The sequence below is a fragment of the Delphinapterus leucas genome, chromosome 16 (genome assembly GCF_059928025.1).
Source record: "Delphinapterus leucas isolate spDelLeu-1000000601 "Yukka" chromosome 16, BTC_Dleu_Yukka2, whole genome shotgun sequence".
In the NCBI taxonomy this organism is placed as follows: domain Eukaryota; kingdom Metazoa; phylum Chordata; class Mammalia; order Artiodactyla; family Monodontidae; genus Delphinapterus; species Delphinapterus leucas.
The window spans coordinates 15,112,433-15,134,291 of record NC_143144.1 but is presented as its reverse complement, the minus strand read 5'-3'; the positions used below and the strand labels follow the sequence as shown (position 1 = coordinate 15,134,291).

General features: G+C 37.1%; 2 protein-coding genes across 4 annotated transcripts in view; one reads left to right on the top strand and one right to left on the bottom strand.

Annotated features, from left to right (window-relative positions):
- The window catches only part of FAM13C (family with sequence similarity 13 member C), a 138,855-nt gene extending 131,136 nt beyond the window's left edge, over positions 1 to 7,719 (top strand). For 2 of the 3 annotated variants that reach the window (XM_022560622.2, XM_089897513.1), the window contains one exon: positions 1,988 to 7,717. In XM_022560622.2, coding sequence (XP_022416330.1) covers positions 1,988 to 2,111 — 124 coding nt within the window. In that variant the 3' untranslated portion in view covers positions 2,112 to 7,717. Of the gene's footprint in view, positions 1 to 1,987 lie in introns of all 3 variants that reach the window. The other variant, XM_022560615.2, reaches the window with a different exon arrangement.
- Positions 2,761 to 21,379, bottom strand: PHYHIPL (phytanoyl-CoA 2-hydroxylase interacting protein like). The gene is made up of 5 exons (XM_089898413.1): positions 21,164 to 21,379; positions 16,103 to 16,345; positions 14,038 to 14,212; positions 9,345 to 9,462; positions 2,761 to 4,658 (listed from the first exon to the last, which is right to left on the bottom strand). Exons 1-5 carry the CDS (start codon positions 21,377 to 21,379, stop codon positions 4,124 to 4,126), a joined length of 1,287 nt encoding a protein of 428 aa, XP_089754539.1. The 3' UTR covers positions 2,761 to 4,123.
- Between the last annotated feature and the right edge of the window lie 480 nt (positions 21,380 to 21,859).

Below are 21,859 nucleotides of genomic sequence, written 5' to 3'. Positions count from 1 at the left end.
GAATATAAAACATAATTTCTTGTTTTCTTTTTCCATTTCCATTTTTTCCTTTACAAAATTTCCATACAACTTTTACATTTTTTTTTAACCTATCTGAACCCAGAAATTTACTTTAAAGAGTTTGAGAACTTCCCAGTATGTTAACTAGTCCTGCCAAATGGGTCTGCAATGGTACTTGGCATGCCTTTGATATACAGGGAAGTTAGTTATGTTATGTGTATAGCATTCTAATGCACCAGTGAGTCCTAATCTCACTTCAGATATGCCTAATACTTGATTGAGGTTATATGCCCTCTTGTGGTAATACACTTAAACTAAATGCAGAAGTAGTGCTATATTACAAGTAAAATCAAATGGTTTAATGGCTAGGAAATATGGATCTTGTTTTCCTAAAATATTTCATTGGCAAGGGTTAACTGTACATAGCTAAAATAACCAGGCAAATGGATTACTAAAAATTTTAAGGTACTATAAGTGTTCTTGGTAATATTCATCATGTGAGAAGCATAATTATCTAGATATGACATTAACAGTTATGAGCCAGGAACTGTGCTAAACACTTCAGTATGTTTTATATAATGAGAAAACTGCTTAAGGAAATACTTAGCAAAAATTTTCACTCTGGCCGATGAACTCTTGTTTATTAGCTAAAATGGAGTATGAAGGACCAGGGACAATTACATAATGGCTTATACTATTTCCCTGTAAATTAGAACGTTTCTTCACTTAGATATGTTTACACAAATTAAAGTGGTATTTAGACACCCAGTTGATAAGTTTGGCTCAGAATATCGAAGGGAGGCAAAGCAATTATGTTAAATAATTGAGACAACATTTAAGAGGAACCCTGTCCAAAGATTTGTGTGCTGTTCTGAGTTCTGAACTAGAAATTTCAGGGCAGTATATGTAGTGTTAAAACACAAGTAGGTAACTGCATTCGTAGGGAATCTTTATAGATTAGCTGTTCTTTTATTTGGAAGTAATATAAATGTATCTTTATCAGTACTGGGAAAAGAGAAGGGGTATAGGTAAAATATTAAGTGTTTTCAGCCATACTAATATTGGAGAGTATCTGTATTTATATTCAGTGGCAATTGTGGTGACCTCACCTGTGTACCCACCCCTTGTATTTCAAAGTCATGGTTGGAAATATTTTAAAAGCAGTTGGCCATCTTTATTAACAAAGGAGGAAAGACCCTTCTGAGATCCTGAAGTAACTACTTTCCTTTAGAAAACATATCCTGGCAATGTATTTTTCTGGGAAGGCAATGGTTTTAACTCCAGATGCTATCCAATTATTCTTCAAAATAAGTGTCAAGAACATCTGGTAGTTAGAAGTCATATGTATAAAAATATGTGCATCATCATATGCCTAGTCTTAGTACAAATAGTGTGCAAAGAGAACCACTGAAATTTAGACTCAAATTCCTTAAAAAAACTTCTCAGTGATTCTTCTACTATACATTAGCAGAGTTAGGTATTATAATTACAGGAAAACTTAGAAATATTTCATGTTTGTAAGGTTAACTACTTAGTTTCTTCTCCTATTACCATAAATTTATAAGTTATTTCTGTTAATGTAATTTCTGTTGTATCTTTAGGTTAATATTTTAAAATGCAACTATCACTGTAAGGGCTGAACATTCTACACAGGCATGGATCATGGGAGAATGACTAGATAAGAATGCCTTGAGGGTTCTGGTTTTTATTTCCCTCGGAACTTTTCACTTGCCCCGACGTTATATGTTTATGCGCTGGATATATTTGCAAAACACTTAAAATATTTAACTTCTCGGAGTACTGTTACATTGAAACCTCGTAACATGTGGAGAGGGAGTGAATGAAGGTAAAAGGGAAGGGAAAAAAGACATGATGAAAAAATCAAGTGGAAACTGCTACCCTGTACTTTTCTCATGTAAGAGTTAGAAAAGGATTTTTAATGACTTGGTTCATTATTAACTAATGGACGATATTTCCTTTTTTGCAGAAGTCCACAAAGGGAAGATAGGATACCAATGGCAGATGAGTACTACGAATACAAGCATATAAAAGCCAAACTGAGACTATTAGAGGTCCTCATCAGCAAGCAAGATGTGGCCAAAACTATTTGAGGTTCAGGAAATGTTTGTGATCACTTTGACCCAAGATAAGTCAAGTTTATTTTCCTCTGCCGTTCTTGCTAAGTAGTTATGACAAATGAAAATTGAAGCACTTTAGTGTATTAGCTGTTTTTAAGAATGGATGGCAAGTGTAATTATAAATGAGTAGAAGGGATTAAAAAGGGAGGAGATACAACAAGGAACAGTATAATTGGAAAATAAAATTCAGCCTTCTCCAGGCCAGGGAGAAAATGCACAGTCAATATAATTATTTCAGAAAACATCTATTTTATCAAATCTAAATAACACAAAGCATCCACCTGTTAAATGGGCTACTGGTTAAGAAAGTCTACTTAGTGTCCAAAGATTGCTTATATTGACATATGGAAAAGAGCATAATTTTAAAAAATCAGTAAGAGGAAGAAAAGAAACTTTATTTTATGTAGGAAGGAATACAGCTAGTAAGAATGTAATTTATTTGGAACTTCTAATAGATTTTTAAGTGATAAAAAAAAAATCTACTACCTTGTTCCTTAAATCTGCTAGGCTTTCAGCACCCTAAAATATACGAGAATGTGTCACTGATAATTTTTTATTTCTATATAAAAATAGCACATTATTTTATCTGTTACTTAAAATTTTACATTTCTGATTACCAAAGTTCATTCTGATAGCATGTACTTTGTGAATTATCTTTGTCTATATAACAGATGTTTATATTAAAATAAAATATTGTATTAAAATTTGAAAATAGGTATTTTGGATAGATGTGTCTGTAGTATATAATCTAATGTGATCATAGTTATGATTGCTAATCTTTGTTTACTATAAGATTATATAACTATTTTTCCATTGGAAATTTTTTTTTTTTTAATGTTCCAAGGTCTATACTTTGTGAAGTCAGAAAACTTTCCCATGAACTATATAGTTGTTCTCCATCCTGTATAAAATGAAAGGTTTAGAAATTGTTGCTATGACACCTTGGGAAAGAAGCCAGGATATTTTATTTGCTTCATCCACTTTAGCGTGTGCAGTTTTGTACTAAACCAATCACCTGTTTATTACTTTTGCTTTTGTAAAAAGAAGTAAGAGGTCCACATTTTCTCTTGTACCAACCATGTTTATATTTCTCTTTTCTGTAATGTTTAAAGCATGGTGTTGAACACATTCACACTTTCACATAGTTTGGATGGGAAGAATATTGACTATTTCTGAAGCAGACTATTTCAGAGGCTTATTGTTTTGTTTTCTCTGTATTTACCTGATATTTTATAAATCAGAATAATGTCCTTCATAAATTTGTTTAATTAAAGTCATCTACTTGTAACAGAACAGATACACAACTATTTGAGGTTTACAAACTACATCTTTGATAAGGGAAATGGTTTCGTGACATGTATACAATTGCTATTAAAATGTAACTCTATATATTCTATAAGATTGTAAATATTTTATACAATACAAATAAAATATTTTCCTATTATATTTATTATGTTGAAACACAGTAGTTGTTTCCTGTTAGCTAATATAAATAACATAAATAACACTGTCAAACAACAAGTTGGAAGTGCTGACAATTCTAGGCTTCAAGATTTAATTCATGCTGCAATTACACCCTTTCATGCGGTTTGGAATAATCCCAATATTTGCTCAGTAGATTAAAATGAGTGCATATTTAAACACCATTTATAAGCCATTATTTTCCATTACTTTGTATTTTGCTAAAGCAGTTTATATAATTGGTTATGTTTGGCATAAAGGAAAAATTAAAACATTGCAGCATCTAGGCAACAGAGTGTCAGAAGGACAACTTTTAGGATATTTCAGCATTGAAAGGAGGGGGAAGGGTAGGGAATAGGAAACACTAAAACAGCTCTGAATGAAATTTGATAAGTGGCAGTTTGCTTTTGGTGAGAGCGGCATGTGCATGCTTCAGTGGAAGACATATGGTGATGAAGTGATGAAAATGGACAACAGAGGATCAATGCTCCTAAGGGAAGAAAGGGGACTAAGAAAAGTGGGCATTAACGTCCAACACTAATATTACAGGTTTTGCAGCTGGGATCTTTCTTTGCATTTGCAGTAGATAAACTCATAAGCTGATGACCAGTGATTTCTGCCACAGTGCCTAGAGAAAGATCCACAGGGTCAGTGTAAATGACTTCTAAAATGACATCCTGGGCATGGTGGTAAACCAGCATCCCATCTTCTTCTCTGCAGGTCAAAAATTTATTATCCTTGGAATTTAGTTGAGGAAGGCGCTGCTTACAAAATTCATCTCCTGGTGATCCCACAGGGGCAATGACAAGAATCACATAATGATAAGCAGTGTACATACAGTAGAAGTCCCCAAAGTATAAGTTAGTATTGGGGTTAAAAAGTTTTTCTGCTGTAATCTCAAACCTGTATCTTCCATAAGGTGAATCCTGGGGTGGCTTCCCAGTATTGAATTCAGTGCTGCAGCTGAAGAAGATGCCTTCCAATTTTCCACTGATAGGAGAGCCATGGCTACCACTGTTATCCTTGACAGAGGGCTGCATAGCATTCCCATGATGTTCTCTGCAAGAGAAAATAAATGGTCACTGCTTGGTATGACAGTGGTAAAGCCACTGATTTACAGAGTTTAATGGTGATAGGCCTAAAGGTCAACTGTCTACTATTAAAAGCCTGAGTGCTCATCCATCCTACCATCAGATCAAGGAGAATGCATCGTTTAACATTTCCTATAGAAGGCTAAATTTTAGCCTTGACCCTAAGGTAAGGATGCTCTGCTACAAACCTCAGAGGTCTTTTACATAATAAATTTCCTGACCAGGAAAACCAAAGTGAAATTAGAAATCTTATGGCTGAAACCACATCCATTATATGCCTACTGGATTTTAGAAGTGGCTTGGTGAAGAGAAAACTGGATTAACAATACTGGTTAAATATGTTGAATGTTTCTTTAAAGTATGCCAGAATTTAGATCTAAAATGAATGTTGTCCATGTACATTGGTACAAAAGCATCTTGTTTCTTTTTTTGCTTTAGTTTTTTTTTTTACCCAGACATAGTTTACTAATCAGGCCCTCTTGCCTGCATTTTCCTTAGAATAGAGCTGGTTATCTCCCTTTACCCCACTCTCAGATCCATTCTCTACCCTTTTCACCTTCCACTGTGGGCTAGGACTGTATCATCCAGTTCTTCCTGTTCCTTGGTCCCTTCCATTTCAGTTATACCAATGGGAGGCACAGTAAGAAAAACGGAAGGGTATCCCATGCTCTTGGATTGGAAGAATTAATATTGTTAAAATGGCCATACTATTCAAAGCTATCTACAGATTTAATGTGATCCCTATCAAATTACCCATGACATTTTTCACAGAACTGGAACAAATAATCCTAAAATTTATATGGAACCATAAAAGACCCAGAATTGCCAAAGCAATCCTGAGGAAAAAGAACAAAGCTGGAGGCATAACCCTCCCACACTTCAGACAATACTACAAAGCTACAGTAATCAGAACAGCATGGTATTGGCACAAAAACAGACATATGGATCAATGGAAGAGAACAGAGATCCCAGAAATAAACCCACACACCTACGGTCAATTAATCTTTGACACAGGAGGCAAGAATACCTAATGGAGAAAAGAGTCTCTTCAGCAAGTGGCGTTGGGAAAGCTTGACAGGCTCATGTAAATCAATGAAGTTAGAACACTGCCTCACACCATACACAAAAATAAATGCAAACTGGCTTAAAGACTTAAATATAAGACAGGACACCATAAAACGCCTAGAAGAGATCATAGGCAAAACATTCTGTGATGTAAATTGTACCAATGCTTTCCTATGTCAGTCTCCCAAGGCAACAGAAATAAAAGCAAAGATAAACAAATGGGACCTAATCAAACTTTGCATAGCAAAGGAAACCAAAAACAAAATGAAAAGACAACCTACAGACTGGGAAACAAATATTTGCAAACAATGCGACTGACAAGGGCTTAATTTCCAAAATATACAAACAGCTCATACAACTCAACAATAAGGAACAAACAACCCAATAAAAAAATAGAAGATCTAAATAGACATTTCTCCAAAGAAGCATACAGATGGCCAATAGGCACATGAACATATGCTCAATGTCACTAATTATCAGAGAAATGCAAATCAAAACTACAATGAGATACCACCTCACACCAGTCAGAATGGCCATCATCAAAATGTCTACAAACAATAAATGGTGGTGAGGGTGTGGAGAAAAGGGAACCCTTCTACTCTGTTGGTGGGAACGTAAATTGGTACAGCCACTATGGAGAACAGAATGGAGGTTCCTTAAAAAACTAAAAATAGAGTTAGCATATGATCCAGCAATCCCACTTCTGGGCATATAACTGGAAAAGATGAAAGAAATATTTTACACCCGAAGACAAGAAGCCACAATGAGTCGGTAGGAGGGGCGCTTCCGTGATATAATCAAATCCCATACCCTTTGGGTGAGAGACCCACAAACTGGAAAATAATTATATCCCAAAGGTTCTCCCACAGTAGTGATAGTTCTGAGCCCCAGGTCAGGCTTCATAGCCTGAGGGTCTGGCATCAGAAGGAGGAGCCTCGAGAGCATTTGGCTTTGAAGGCCAGCAGGGCTTGAGCGCAGGAGCTCCACAGGACTGGGGGAAATAGAAACTGCACTCTTGGAGGGTGCACACAAGATTTCACGTACACTGGGACCCAGAACAAAGCAGTGACTCCACAGGAGCCTGGGCTAGACCACCCTGTGTGTTGTGGAGGGTCTCCTGGGGAGGTGTGGGTTGGCTGTGGTGCAGAGGAGGGGCAAGGAGACTGGAGGTGGAGGCCCCATAAAATATTGATTGGCACGAGCTCTCCGAGAGGTGGCCATTTTGGCACTGAGACCTGGCTCCACCCAACAGCCTGCAGGCTCCAGTGCTGGGATGCCTCAGGCCAAACAACCAGCAAAGGGAGAACACAGCCCCAACCATCAGCAGACAGGCTGCCTAAAGTCGTACTGAGCTCACAGCCACTTTAAACACACCCCTTGACATGGCCCTGTCAACCAGAGGGACAACACACAGTTCCACACACCAGTGGGCAGGCAGCAGTCCCTCCCTCCAGGAAACCTGCACAAACCCCTGACCCAAACTCACCCACAAGGGTGCAAACACCAGAAGTAAGAGAAACTACGATCCTGCAGCCTGCGGAAAGGAGACCACAAACACAGAAAAGTCAGACAGAACGAGACGGCAGAGGAGTATATACCAGATGAAGGAACAAGATAAAAACCCAGAAGAACAAGTAAGTGAAGTGGAGTTAGGCAATCTTCCCCCAAAATAATTCAGAGTAAAGATGATCCAAGATCTTAGAAAAAGAATAGAGGCACAGATCGAGAAGACACAAGAAATGTTTCACAAGTCCTAGAAGATTTAAAGAAAATCAAGATCCACTGATGCTAATATGGCTTCAGTTAATAGAGCTTTTTAAAAAAGCAATGTTGAAAAACTGTACCCATGCCTTGGCAAGTATATATTTTATTTATATTATATATATATATATATATATATATACTGCAGTATATGTATATATACTGCATCAAAATATAACTTACATGAATTTTACAACTATCATAGAAAATCCAACAAAGGTAAATTTCCTTGTTAGTAAATACATCTTTTATACTAGTATATTGGAATCAATCATACAATAATTTTTTTCCATTTTCCATGCTCCCCGTCTTTATCTTTTTTCTTCTTGGAAGAATTTTTGAAGACAGATGGAGCAAATTCTAGAGTATCTAAGGTCCTGAAAACAGGTCAATTCCCACCCAAAGGACAGAGAAAAATCAGAGAAATAGTGACCTCCAGTGGCCACCTAAAATAGACACTGGCAATGTTCTGGGAATCTAAACCTAGTACCAAACATGTATTTATTTATTCTATTGATGTATTATTTACTGTTAAACAAAATAGCAACTGTGGATCGTTTTTATTTCTAATTTTATGCTTAACAAATATAAAGAAGTACCTTTTTTGTTAAGTCATATATGGTCATTCCCATTCAGCAGTTGACAAGTATAATAATTTGTGTTCTATCTCTCAGCTCATATTCACTTAATTTAGTGAATGGCATCTACTATGAATTATATAGATTGAAGGGTAAATAATTTGCTAGCAAAGAGAATTAAGGACTGAACTTTATAGGATATTCAGACATAAGGCAGGAATAGTTTTCACGATCAAAATATATCAAAACACATGATATTGCAAAGTACTTAATTTGAAGAACACACATGCCTAAATTCACCTTTCTCTCTTTGATTCTCTTTGCATGTTCCACAGCTTGGAGTTTATTTAGATCTGTAACCATGATCTTGATTTAAGAAAAACTGGAGAGTTATGAAACAAAAAAACCACAACAGAACTTCCTAATTTTTTTTCACATAAAATCCTGTCAAGAATACTTTAGAGTTTACAAAGTGAGATCAAGGCTTTTAAAATGACAAATTATAGGGATTGCTGTGTAAAAGTTTTAGAACCTATATCAATTTAAAAGCTTCAGTCTCACTTTAAAACACACACCAGCCTATTTGCTCTCTTGAAATTTTCTTCTACAAATATGAAAGGGCTGTAAGTATTAAAACTACTTGTGACATGGAATTCTTTTGAATTCTTGGAAACTGCTTTCAGGGACAAACATAGGATATCTTAGAAATACTACTGAACATTAGAATTCAAAGGTAAACAAAGGAGATTTTCCTCATGAATAATTAACCCAAGATAATGGCTGAGAGATTTCTACGTAGGCAGAAGCCCAAAAATCCCACCTGATTCACCGTGTTTCATGAACCAGTCACCCTTTTATTCTCTCATTTTCAATGACCCACAGGAAGAGGAGAAAATTTAGTAGTTGGTATGAGACAGAAGGCACTGAGTTATTGGGAATTGGAGGAGTGTGTATCTGTACAAGACATGCTCACCAATCTTAACCCTGGAGGTTTAAGATCTTCCACTCAAATAGACAGGAACTGGTGTTACAAGTGATCATGGAAAGGAATCTAAGTGAAGTGGAAAAAAATCCCATGATCTGATTTTTTTCTACTTAATTTTTCTGGGAAATAAAGTCATAGTATAATTATTTTGAGAAGAAAACTAAAAATTGCTATTTCACAGAAGCAGACTCAAGAGAAACCTGAGCCTAGAATTTGGGATGGCACTTAGTAAAGCAAATCAGTATATATATGTTTGGATTCTTACCGAATATAGTCAAAATATTCTTTGTGCTGGTTACGATAAAAAACAGAAAATTTAAGCATCCGGCCTGCAATCACTTCGGCCTTCTCCAACAGTTGTGTTAGATGAACTTTTGAATAGTCTGAAAAAAACAAAAAGTCTGTTATTAAAAATACATTATCAAAAGTATCAACTACATGCTTAATAAATTGTAGATTATTAAAATTTACTTTTAGGAAATTCATATTAGTGAATAGGAAACTGCACTTAAAAAAGAAAACATTCATTGTCTTTGGCACACGTTTTCTTTCTACAAAAATATTTTTGTTATAGTTTATGGTTGCTTTTATGAATACCGTTGCATTTTATTCACTCGTTGAAATTAAAGATCCTGAAACCAAAATGTTAAATAAGGAACACAGACTCTGCATAACCTGAGTAATGTCAATCAGCACCATAGTAGCCTTTCTTCAATCAGCTGATGAATCAAATAAAAGAAACTTGTAACCTGCAAGCAATAGCAAATAGAATTTAAAGGAGTAATAATAATAATGTTCATTTAATTTACTCCCTAAATCTATGAGGTTGGCAAGGTAGATTATGACCATTTTATTGATGCAGAGATTGAGGCTTGTCACAGTTTAATGATTTGCCAAATGTTCATAAAGCTAGTAACTTAGAGACTAGGTCTCTGGCTCCTAGCTGGTAGTTTCTGAGTACATAAGACTCGTGAAAGATTAAAGTATCTCTCAAAGTAATCTGATCTTTTCCCAACTTTTTGTTTTGAAAACTGAGGACTGTTGCCAAACTCCTGTACTAGAATCTAAGCAAAAATTCTGGTCTATAAAGATTTTAAGACATTTCAAACAAAAGCAACGTAGTTGAACTACTCATGGCAGCATAGTTTGTTTACTCACTGCTTCAGTGGCTCAACAAATATTTATTTAGATCAGAACATGATGTACAAGGCATCATGCAAAATTAAATGATCAGGTTAAAAGATAAAAAAATTATTCTTCTTTCTCTCAAAGAATTCACAGTCTAAGGGAAGAAGTAAATATATAGACAACTATGACTTATTATGGGGTTTCATCTCTGTCATGGATTAGCCTAGAAGTAGTCAGTGGCATTCTGTTTTATCTCCAATACTTTGCATAGTGCACAGCATACAATATGTGCTTAATAAATTTTGAGTGAATTAGACGTCTAGATTAAAAGACAATATATATAAAATAGCTTTCTCAAAATTTACGCAGTCAATGTTACTGATAAAGCTTAGGTGAAACAGGGCTCTGAATTATTTTAATAAACTGAAACAACAAGCTTTGAACAGCCTAAGTTCCCCTTAGATTTTACTCATAAAAATAAAAATGCAGTATAATTTATAGAAAAATATTGTGGAACATTTAAAATAAGCTGGCATTTTCCTTATTATTTACCCCATAAATTCCTTAGAAGAATTATGGGATGTATTTGAATAAAAGAGCAATATGGGATCAATCTAAAGGAAAGAAAGAAGACAAAAAGGTTTTTCTTTATATACATAGAAATAAAACATGTACTCATGTAGTTACATAGATTATAGAAAAGAGTGAATGTGTGCATCTAGATAGATGGATATTTCTGAACTGAAAATGCCAAAGGTCTTCCTTAAGCTAAAGAAAAAATACTATTTCATGCCTTTCCCTAATGTCAAATGGGGTTTTAGCAGGTAAATAGTAGCTCTTTTTTTAAAAAATGAACAAATACTATGATGCTGTTTGGTGCTGTCCTATGGAAAATAGCATGTATTAAAATAATGTCAAAAGATACCATGTCTTTTACTGTGTCTACCTCCCTGGTAGGATGCAATAAAAGTAAATGGAAAGATGTGAAACGTAAGGTAGATTCCAAGGAGGAATTTTAATTCAGGAAAAAAGTTGAGGGGATATATTAATTCTAATGTGACATACCAAATACAGGTAAACATGAGAATTCTTTACACACTATTAATACAGCATTGAAATCTTTAATTACTGATTACTGGACTATCGTATATACCATATTTCATCTATTATAAAATGTATTTTTTTCACATTTTAGCGTCTCTGGCATGAGTCTGACAATAAATGTGATAAGAAAACAGTTTCATAGTTTAATTGGCAGTTTAATGTTTTCTTAGCAATACCTAAAATGGTGGATCTTATAATCAATGACATCTTAGGAAGAAATATAGTACCAGAGAGATACTATTTTCCTTGCTCTAATACACTGAGATTCTTAGCAATAAAGAATGTTGTAATCCTTAGCAACTTCCTCATAGAATAAACAAAAGGGGTTTGAAGATAAATTAATGTTTTCTTAGCAATACATAAAATGGTGGATCTTATAATCAATGACATCTTAGGAAGAAATATAGTACCAGAGAGATACTATTTTCCTTGCTCTAATACACTGAGATCCTTAGCAATAAAGAATGTTGTAATCCTTAGCAACTTCCTATTAGAATAAACAAAAGGGGTTTGAAGATAAATTAATGTTTTCTTAGCAATACATAAAATGGTGGATCTTATAATCAATGACATCTTAGGAAGAAATATAGTACCAGAGAGATACTATTTTCCTTGCTCTAATACACTGAGATCCTTAGCAATAAAGAATGTTGCAATCCTTAGCAACTTCCTCATAGAATAAACAAAAGGGGTTTGAAGATAAATTAATGTTTTCTTAGCAATACATAAAATGGTGGATCTTACAATCAATGACATCTTAGGAAGAAATATAGTACCAGAGAGATACTATTTTCCTTGCTCTAATACACTGAGATCCTTAGCAATAAAGAACGTTGCAATCCTTAGCAACTTCCTCATAGAATAAACAAAAGGGGTTTGAAGATAAATTTGAAGTTAACTTAAAATTAAACTCTCATCCGTTCTACATATCCACATGAGAAGTTTTATACTGAGTTTGAAATTAAGAAGAAAACAGAAGATATTGAGATAAAGCAGTAGCTAAGCACATCCTGAGTCTGAAATAAATCTAGTATGAGGCTATGGGGAAAAAAAATAGCTGATTTATCTGAAGGATGCCTCAGCTGGGGAAAGTTGCTAGGCAACCTGCAATAGGTGAGGCAAACTGTTTTTATGACTTTTTCTACAAGCTCCTGTGTGTTGAAACAGCCTCTCTCTCTAAGAGACAAAAAGAGTGGGTGACAGATGTGTTCAGGGAGAGATATTTTTGTGTCCCTTCACCACCTATTTAAGTGCTCGATAAATATTTGTTTCTTGATTGAATGAATTTAAAAAACAGATAAATGCATAAGATGAATGGTAACATTTACAACCCAGTGGGCTATTAAGGTACAGTTCAAGATCAAAGGGGATGGGTTTCTACATCAGATATCCCAATCCCAAATGGCTATGAGGTCCTTTTTTTTTTTTTAACATCTTTATTGGAGTATAATTGCTTTACAATGGTGTGTTAGTTTCTGCTTTATAACAAAGTGAATCAGTTATACATATACATATGTTCCCATATCTCTTCCCTCTTGCGTCTCCCTCCCTCCCACCCTCCCTATCCCACCCCTCTAGGTGGTCACAAAGCACTGAGATGATCTCCCTGTGCTATGCGGCTGCTTCCCACTAGCTATCTATTTTACTTTTGTTAGTGTATATATGTCCATGCCACTCTCTCACTTCATCCCAGCTTACCCTTCCCCCTCACCGTGTCCTCAAGTCCATTCTCTATGTCTGCGTCTTTATTCCTGATCTGCCCCTAGATTCTTCAGAAGCATTTTTTTTTTTTTAGATTCCATATATATATGTGTTAGCATACAGTATTTGTTTTTCTCTTTCTGACTTACTTAACTCTGTATGACAGACTCTAGGTCCATCCACCTCCCTACAAATAATTCAATTTTGTTTCTTTTTATGGCTGAGTAATATTCCATTGTATATATGTGCCACATCTTCTTTATCCATTCATCTGTCACTGGACACTTAGGTTGATTCCATGTCCTGGCTACTGTAAACAGAGCTGCAATGAACACTGTGGTACATGACTCTTTCTGAATTATGGCTTTCTCAGGGTATATGCCCAGTAGTGGGATTGCTGGGTCGTATGGTAGTTCTATTTTTAGTTTTTTAAGGAACCTATGCAGTACTTTCTAATGAAGCAAAGACACACACACACACACTCTCTCTCTCTCTCTCTCTCTCTCTCACACACACACATGACACTAGTTTAGAGATGGATTATCAGCATTCAAGTCAAAAATCCAGTAACATATCTGCTAGGTAAAGTCATTGCAATCTGCCTCCATTCCCTTAAATTAGAGAATGATGTTCCTGGCTTTTTTCTTTCAAGACTGTGAAAGTAAGAAATGAAAAAAAAAAGAGGAAGGAAAAAGCTCTCTCTCTCTCAAAATGAATCGCAAAATATGCTGAGTATATTTTTATACTGCATCAATTTTTATTTGCAAAGCCTTTACTTTGAAAAATCAGACTGTGCATGTAGCACAGAAGTAATTTAATGCCATTACCCAGTTTTTGCTGAGAACCTCCACTCCTTCAAATCAGTTTGTTCTGTCACATGATGCTACTGGCAATGCAAAAATGACCAATGCAATACATATCACTTCATAATTATAAAAAAGAATGTATTTCCTATAATTAGTTTTCCAGGAACTATTAAATAAGGTGGGTTTTTTTCTGTATTTATATATACCCAGTTCTCTTACCTGCTGTGCAGAATTCTATAATTTCACTCCATTCAGACACAACATAATCACCATCAACTTGTTTTGAGGCGGTCTGCACTGCTACTGTATACTCAGTTCTTGGGCTCAAAAACCAGTGTCCACGGACAGTCATCGGCAAGGGAACAGCTTTTGCCACCAGTTTTGTTGGAACATCCTAAGCAAGGAAGAAAAAAAAGTAGAAAGAAAGGAAGGGAGGGAGGAAGGAAATGAATTAATTTAGTAGTATAACTTGAATCAATTGTAAACAATGTGGAGTAACATTAAATTCCTGGCTGATGACACAAGTTTCCTTTTTAAAGATATTTAGCAATTACTATGTTCAAATCTCTTATTCTTCAGATGTAAAAATTAAGGCCCAATTTGATCAAGAGACATGCCAAGATCATACAGCTAAGCTAATGACATAAATGTACTTGGATTTGTTTTCTTGATTTCTAGTATAATGTTATTCTCTGTACACTCCTTAATATGCTCCTTAAAATGCAATATTCTAATACTAAATGATAAAACAATACAAAAAAATGAAATAAAAATTCAACAGATTTAGCATTTTAAAATATTATATTTGTTTAATATATACTATGCAATAATTTTATCAGAGTAGCCCATTACTAAATATTTTATATGTCAAGGGACAGAATGTTTTTTAAATAAATATTTTTAAATGATTCTGTTTTACATACAAATGAGGTAACATTTGCTTTACTTGTATTCAAGTATGGAGCCTGTGTGTCACAGAAAAGTTTAGGTATTTTTAAACAATGATTAATAAGGTAAATAAACCTGCTAGTTGAGTATTCATTATATTTCCAAAGATATGGTATTCTAAGTATGGAATGAAGAAAGGGGGTCAAATCTTGACTCCTCACCATTTAATACTAAATATTTCAAAGCTAATTTAAGAAAGCAAATGTCAGCAAAGAGGATATCCAACACTAGAAGGAATAATTAAAATTGGAACATGGGAAAATAATGACATCAATCTTGTTCTCTCTGTCACACTTATCTGTGTGTATAAGCCTCATTTACCATTAGTATGTGTAATTACACATCTAGTAAAATGCATAATTTCCAGATAAGACAATTCTTCCAAAAGATTTGCCAAGTTAAAATTTATTATCAGTATTAAAATAAGATCAGTTTCATATCAGTGAAAATACTGAAACATAAGAAAGAATTCTTAAGCCAGATTACTATTATCCTCTCTACAGCTACATCTGAAGGAATGTATGTATCAGAAAAGATATGTGATAAGCAGACAGGTAAGAGAATAAATATCAGAGAATTGTTACATGTCTAAAACACCTAAAGGTTAATTTTTAATTCTCAAACCATAAAATAAAATTGACCACATAAAGCAATTTTCAGCCCTTAGGTATTTTAACAAATATCCTACAGTCTATAAGCTGCCATCACATTCTTCATTTGGCAGTTATAGGGAAAAATGTGTGCTTCAGTGGAAAACTGTGAATTGACTACAGCACACTCTTCTGGCTATCTTCTGATTTTGTGGAATCTATTTTACAACTCTGTAATTTGTAGACTACTGATAACAATTCAGTTATTCTTGTCTAAGTACATGTAAGTGAATTTTGCCCAGTGGAAGTAAAACCCTCCTTGCCTGCCCTTGCTCTTCCCCCACCCCATACCAGTTTTGCCTCCACTTAAACATTTATTTCAATACCCTGATCCATAAAAATGTCTTTTTCTGGATCATCCTTTGAATTGGCTGTAATACCTCATCAGTTACCTCATTAATGTGTTAAAGAAAATCTTTAACACATGTTAATTTTTATGTCTGTATGAGAGTCAAGATTTCAGCTTTCCCAGAAAAAAAATGTATTTTACCCATATATTTGGCATTTCATTTTCTTACACAATTTCTTGAAGGAATAGGGCTTTTAAATGACATATAATTTTTATTCTTCCCAATGTCAAATATATCATATTAGTAATTAATAGAACATTATTCCTTCTTTCAAAATGTCCTCATACTTAGAAAGCTTTAAGATACAAATGAATATAAGGATGTTTAGAATTTTACCTTGTGTTTAAATTTATTGGAGTTCTTGTTCTCTTTCTTATTGAGGTCAATGAAATAGTGTGTAATACGGTCTTTTGATTTTGAATCCATTTCCCATGAAATCTTGAATGAGTCACACGTAATGTTGCTTATTTTGATGTTATGTGGTACGGGAAGTTCTTCCATCTCTGCTATGCCACTGTCTTGTGATTTGTTTCCTGCAAGAAAACAATGCACAGATAATTTCCAACTAATGGATTTTTTCTAGTTTGCAAGACCGTTAGCCGTGTACCTGTTTCTGAACTCACCTAATTACTAAATTTGAGATTTCATTTTGTTCATGAAGTAATTTGAGTGTTAATGATAGTAAAACTATCATTACAAGATCATATTACCAACAAAATGCATAAATGAATTAGTCCTTACCACCTCTACGTTTTCAATTCCTTTTCCAATTTCTGCGTTCACAGAAATAAAAATAACACTGGTGATCCATCTTTCTAATCTATGAAAGATTAGCCTTACATGGTAGGTTCTGCTGAAAGGCCCCAAGTGACCATTTTTCTTACATGACCAATCGATTCTGCTCTAAAGTAATAATACTAGGTGTTTTAAGCCAGATGAAATCAGAAATGTTGATAATGAAATGAAACAATCCAGTCAAATAAAGGCAATGTTTCTTTAAAAAAAAATCTGAGGTATCAGTGAGTCTATAAAAATTACTCTCCCTTCCCCCTTTTGGAAATTTATATATAGAAATAGCATGTAATGTTTATGCTACATACATAAATAATATCAAAGACCATTCTCTTAACAGTTACTATGTGAAGGATTACTCTAGGAATCTTTTTACCTGCTGTATCTTCCTAAATTTAATTTTGAATGCTGAAACAATAGATAAGGTTAAAAGAAAGAAAATGACTGCCATGTTGATTGATATCATTAAAATCTTGAAGAACGCATCTGACGTCTAGTTACTTTACAGACTATGTCCTACATTTCCAATTAGAGAAAATGTTATCACTTTGGCTAATATTATAGAGCAGAATATGATGGATGACAGGACAAAAAGAGAAAATATAGACTTGCCAAGTTTGTTTCATATGTAGGAAAGACACACTGAGTGAAAATTTACTCCACTTCTCCTTCCTATGTTCCCTTCCCCCAAGCCAACATAAAATTCAGTGCCCAAGAAAAAAAAAGTGTAATTGTTATTTATGTTATATAAGTTGTAGGTCATAAATCAGCTACATAATTTGTTCCTTAAAAGAATAAACAGGGACTTCCCTGGTGGCACAGTAGTTAAGAATCCGCCTGCCAATGCAGGGGACATGGGTTCGATCCCTGGTTCGGGAAGACCCCACATGCTGTGGAGCAACTAAGCCTGTGTGCCACAACTACTGAGCTTGCACTCTAGAGCCCCTGAGCCACAACTACTGAGCCTGCGTGCCATAACTACTGAAGCCCACACACCTAGAGCCCGTGCTCCGCAACAAGAGAAGCCACTGCAGTGAGAAGCCCGCACACCGCAATGAACAGTAGCCCCTGATCGCCACAACTAGAGAAAGCCCGCGTGCAGCAACAAAGACTCAACAGAGCCAAAAATAAATAAATTTAAAAAAAAGAATAAACAAATCTTGATCGACAATAACTGAAAGGAACAACAATCAATGTAGCAACACCTTCCACTTCCATATTAGCTTGTGCTCTCTGCCCCCATACTCCCATCTCAATTACTGATACAAATCTTTTGATATTCCCAGTCTTATTAAATCATTCACCTATGTTCTCTCATCCCAAGCTGTGTTGTGGCCAGAGGAACCCGATGACAGTCAAAGACTAATTTCGAAATAACTGAAGTTCTTTATTGTCATTTCTTGAATACTTTTAAAAATCCTTCTTTCTTCTCTCATGTACTCCCTCACACCCAGGCTTTCCCAGATTCCCACTCCATAAAACTCCCAGAAAAATTACTCCCTCACCCTTTTTTCCCTCCCCACCTGCCCTCGTAGAATCTCAAAATTGCTTCCTGCTAAAGCCTTTCAGAAGTCAAGTGTAGGGAAGAAACAAAGTGGAATCTCTTTAGTGGCCTTGGGAAAGGGAAAGGCAATAAATATACAAACAGTAATTTTTGTTCTATTTATAAAAGCTCACATTTTAACCTATTATTCTGACTGCAGTTATCTTTAAAATGTAAGCAACGTCAAATGAAAAACTTTCTGGACTAATAGCAGAAATTTCTGTACAAATTATATGCATTATGAGGAGGAATCAAGATGCCTGAGGAGTAGGATGTGGAGCTCACCTCCTTCCACAAACGCATCCGAAACACATCTTCAAGTGGAACAATTTGCACAGAACATCTACTGAACACTGGCAGAAGACCTCAGACTTCCGAAAGGGCAAGAAAACCTCCACATAAGGACAAAAGAAAAAAAAAAGAAAAAGGAGTTGGGATGGGACCTGTGCCCCAGGGAGGGAGTTGTGAAGGAGGAAAGGTTCTCACACCCTAGGAAGTCCCCTCACCGGCAGGGAGATCAGCCTGGACGAGGGGGAGCGTCAGAGCCTCTGAGGAGAGTGCAGCAACCAGTTTGCGGAAAGCAAAATGGAGTGACCTACTGCCACCCTGTGCTCCCTAGCCTGAGATGCTCATCCACTGGTACGCGTGGGGGCTGCGTGCTGAAGCTTGGGCTTCAGAGGTCAAACCCAGGGAGAGGAACAGCGTTGCCTGTGGGGAGACAGCCTGAAGAGGCTGGACTGTGGCAACTGAGGGTGTATTTGGAAGAACCTGGGCATGCCAGAAGGGCAAGTCACCATTACTGGGGGGTGCACGAGGACAGGGTGGGACTGCCATAGGAGCTTCTTTCCCTGTGTGCATGCTCTCAGGCAACAGAACACCAACTATATGAGCTCTTGGGGTGGGCATGAGCTGCTACCACCATCGTGGGCTCCAGAAGTGGGCATGGGCTGCTACCAAAACTAGGGGACCTGTGCGCAGGCACCAATTGCTGTCCCCACTGTCCTGGGGGTGAGTGGGCCCTGCCGCAGCTAGGAGACCTGGGAACAGAAACTAGTTGCTGCCCCTGCCGTATGGGGAGCACGCACGGGGGGTGAGCAGGCACCAATCACTGTCCCTGCTGTCCCGGGAATGCGTGGGCCGTAGCCACCACTGGGAGACCCAGGAGCAGGTGCCCATTGATGCCCCTGCTGTCCTGGGGGCACATAGCCAGTGCTGCCACTGAGAGACCCATGGTTGGGGGCGGACCACTGCCCCTGCCATACCAGGAGAGCATGCAAGGGCTGCTGCACCTATGCACCCCATATCAAAGGGATAATGGCCAGTACACACTGACGAAAGAGGCAGAAAGCATCCAAACTAAAAGTAGCCCCTCAATTCTGGACAAGATGGTGGAGTAGAAGAACTTGAGCTCACCTCCTCTTACAAAAACACCAAAATCACAACTAACTGCTGAACGACCATCAACAAAAAAGGCTGGAACCTACCAAAAAAAAAAAATTTTACACCCAAAGACAAAGAAGAAGCCACAACGAGTTGGTAAAAGGGGCACTTCCGTGATATAATCAAATCCCATACCCTTTGGGTGAGAGACCCACAAACTGGAAAATAATTATATCCCAAAGGTTCTCCCACAGTAGTGATAGTTCTGAGCCCCAGGTCAGGCTTCATAGCCTGAGGGTCTGGCATCAGAAGGAGGAGCCTCGAGAGCATTTGGCTTTGAAGGCCAGCAGGGCTTGAGCGCAGGAGCTCCACAGGACTGGGGGAAATAGAAACTGCACTCTTGGAGGGTGCACACAAGATTTCACGTACACTGGGACCCAGAACAAAGCAGTGACTCCACAGGAGCCTGGGCTAGACCACCCTGTGTGTTGTGGAGGGTCTCCTGGGGAGGTGTGGGTTGGCTGTGGTGCAGAGGAGGGGCAAGGAGACTGGAGGTGGAGGCCCCATAAAATATTGATTGGCACGAGCTCTCCGAGAGGTGGCCATTTTGGCACTGAGACCTGGCTCCACCCAACAGCCTGCAGGCTCCAGTGCTGGGATGCCTCAGGCCAAACAACCAGCAAAGGGAGAACACAGCCCCAACCATCAGCAGACAGGCTGCCTAAAGTTGTACTGAGCTCACAGCCACTTTAAACACACCCCTTGACATGGCCTGTCAACCAGAGGGACAACACACAGTTCCACACACCAGTGGGCAGGCAGCAGTCCCTCCCTCCCTGCAAAAGTCCCTGACCTAAACTCACCCACAAGGGTGCAAACACCAGAAGTAAGAGAAACTACGATCCTGCAGCCTGCGGAAAGGAGACCGCAAACAGAAAAGTCAGACAGAACGAGACGGCAGAGGAGTATATTCCAGATGAAGGAACAAGATAAAAACCCAGAAGAACAAGTAAGTGAAGTGGAGCTAGGCAATCTTCCCCCAAAATAATTCAGAGTAAAGATGATCCAAGATCTTAGAAAAAGAATGGAGGCACAGATCGAGAAGACACAAGAAATGTTTAACAAGTCTTAGAAGGTTTAAAGAACAAACACTGATGAACAATACAATAACTGGAATGAAAAATACACTAGAAGGAATCTATAGTGGAATAAATGAGGCAGAAGAATGGGTAAGTGAGCAGTATCAGAGACCTCTTGGGTAGCATTAAATGCAATAAATTCACATTATAGAGGTCCCAGAAGGAAAAGAGAAAGAGAAAGGTCCAAGAAATTATTTGAAGAGATTATAGCCAAAAACTTCCCTAATGTGGGAGAGGAAACATTCAGTCTCGAAAGCATAGAGTCCCATGCAGGATAAACCCAAGTAGCAACAGGCCAAGACACATATTAATCAAACTGACAAAAATTAAAGACAAAGAAAAAATATTAAAAGCAACGAGAAAGCACAAATAACATGCAAGGGGTGGTGACTTCGCTTTGGCCGCTGTGCAGTACTACCGTTAAGAGGCTCTAATTCCCTGAGACTTTAGAGTCTCAGGCCACTTGAGGCATGTGAGGCGAAATGGTTCTGGGCAAGAGGATCAGGTGGTGGCAATGGAGGGGCCACCGCCATCTCAGGATACCTGTAGGGAAAAAGCCTGAGGGGCCCTCTCAGTCATTGGAGACTGCGCTTTCTTCCTTTGCCGGGCCCTGCCTACCGCGAAGATGAGTTCGGCCTGGGTCACTTCTTTCGAGAAGGAGCATATCTGGATGTATCTGCAGGCACTCAACTTTGAGCCGGGCTCGGTGACTATAGCTGGTGGAAAGATCGTGTTGCACAGGCACCTCGGAGTGAACATGTTTGACAAGTTGAACAGTGATGCCTTTCAGATAGCTTCTTATTTTTTGTTTCAAACCCTTGACCAGTCTCTCACTAAAGAAGTTTTCAAACTTTGTTGGCCTCCATTTGACCAAAAATGTGATACTGAATTCCGAAAACATTGCTGTGAATGGTTAAAAAAGATTTCTGCTGAATGTGGAAGTAGCTTTCCTCAAGTTGTTGGTTCACTATTTCTTTCTCCTGGTGGTCCTAAGTTTATTCATCTGATGGATCACTTTGCAAGTTTTGTTGCAATAAATTATATAAAAACCCATTCTAAAAATTCTTCTGTACATTTTAGAGATATTTAACGTAAAGCCACAAGATTTGTGCAAGTGCATTGCCAGATGCCATGTAGCACATAACAGAGTTTTACAAATTTTGCAGAGAAGATTGTTACCTGAAAATGCACAACTATCAGTTAAACAAATACGAAATTTGAGATCAGAATGTATAGGAC

Bases quoted from the DNA above. Each gene is read 5' to 3' on its own strand.
- PHYHIPL (XM_089898413.1), bottom strand. From the start codon at position 21,379: ATGTTCACTCCGAGGTGCCTGTGCAACACGATCTTTCCACCAGCTATA. The intron at 16,346-21,163 runs GTATCCTGAGAT...CTTGCAAACTAG, and splicing joins CTCAGGCTTTTTCCCTACAG to AAAAAATCCATTAGTTGGAA. The intron at 9,463-14,037 runs GTAAGAGAACTG...TGTTTTTTTCAG, and splicing joins TATAGAATTCTGCACAGCAG to ACTATTCAAAAGTTCATCTA.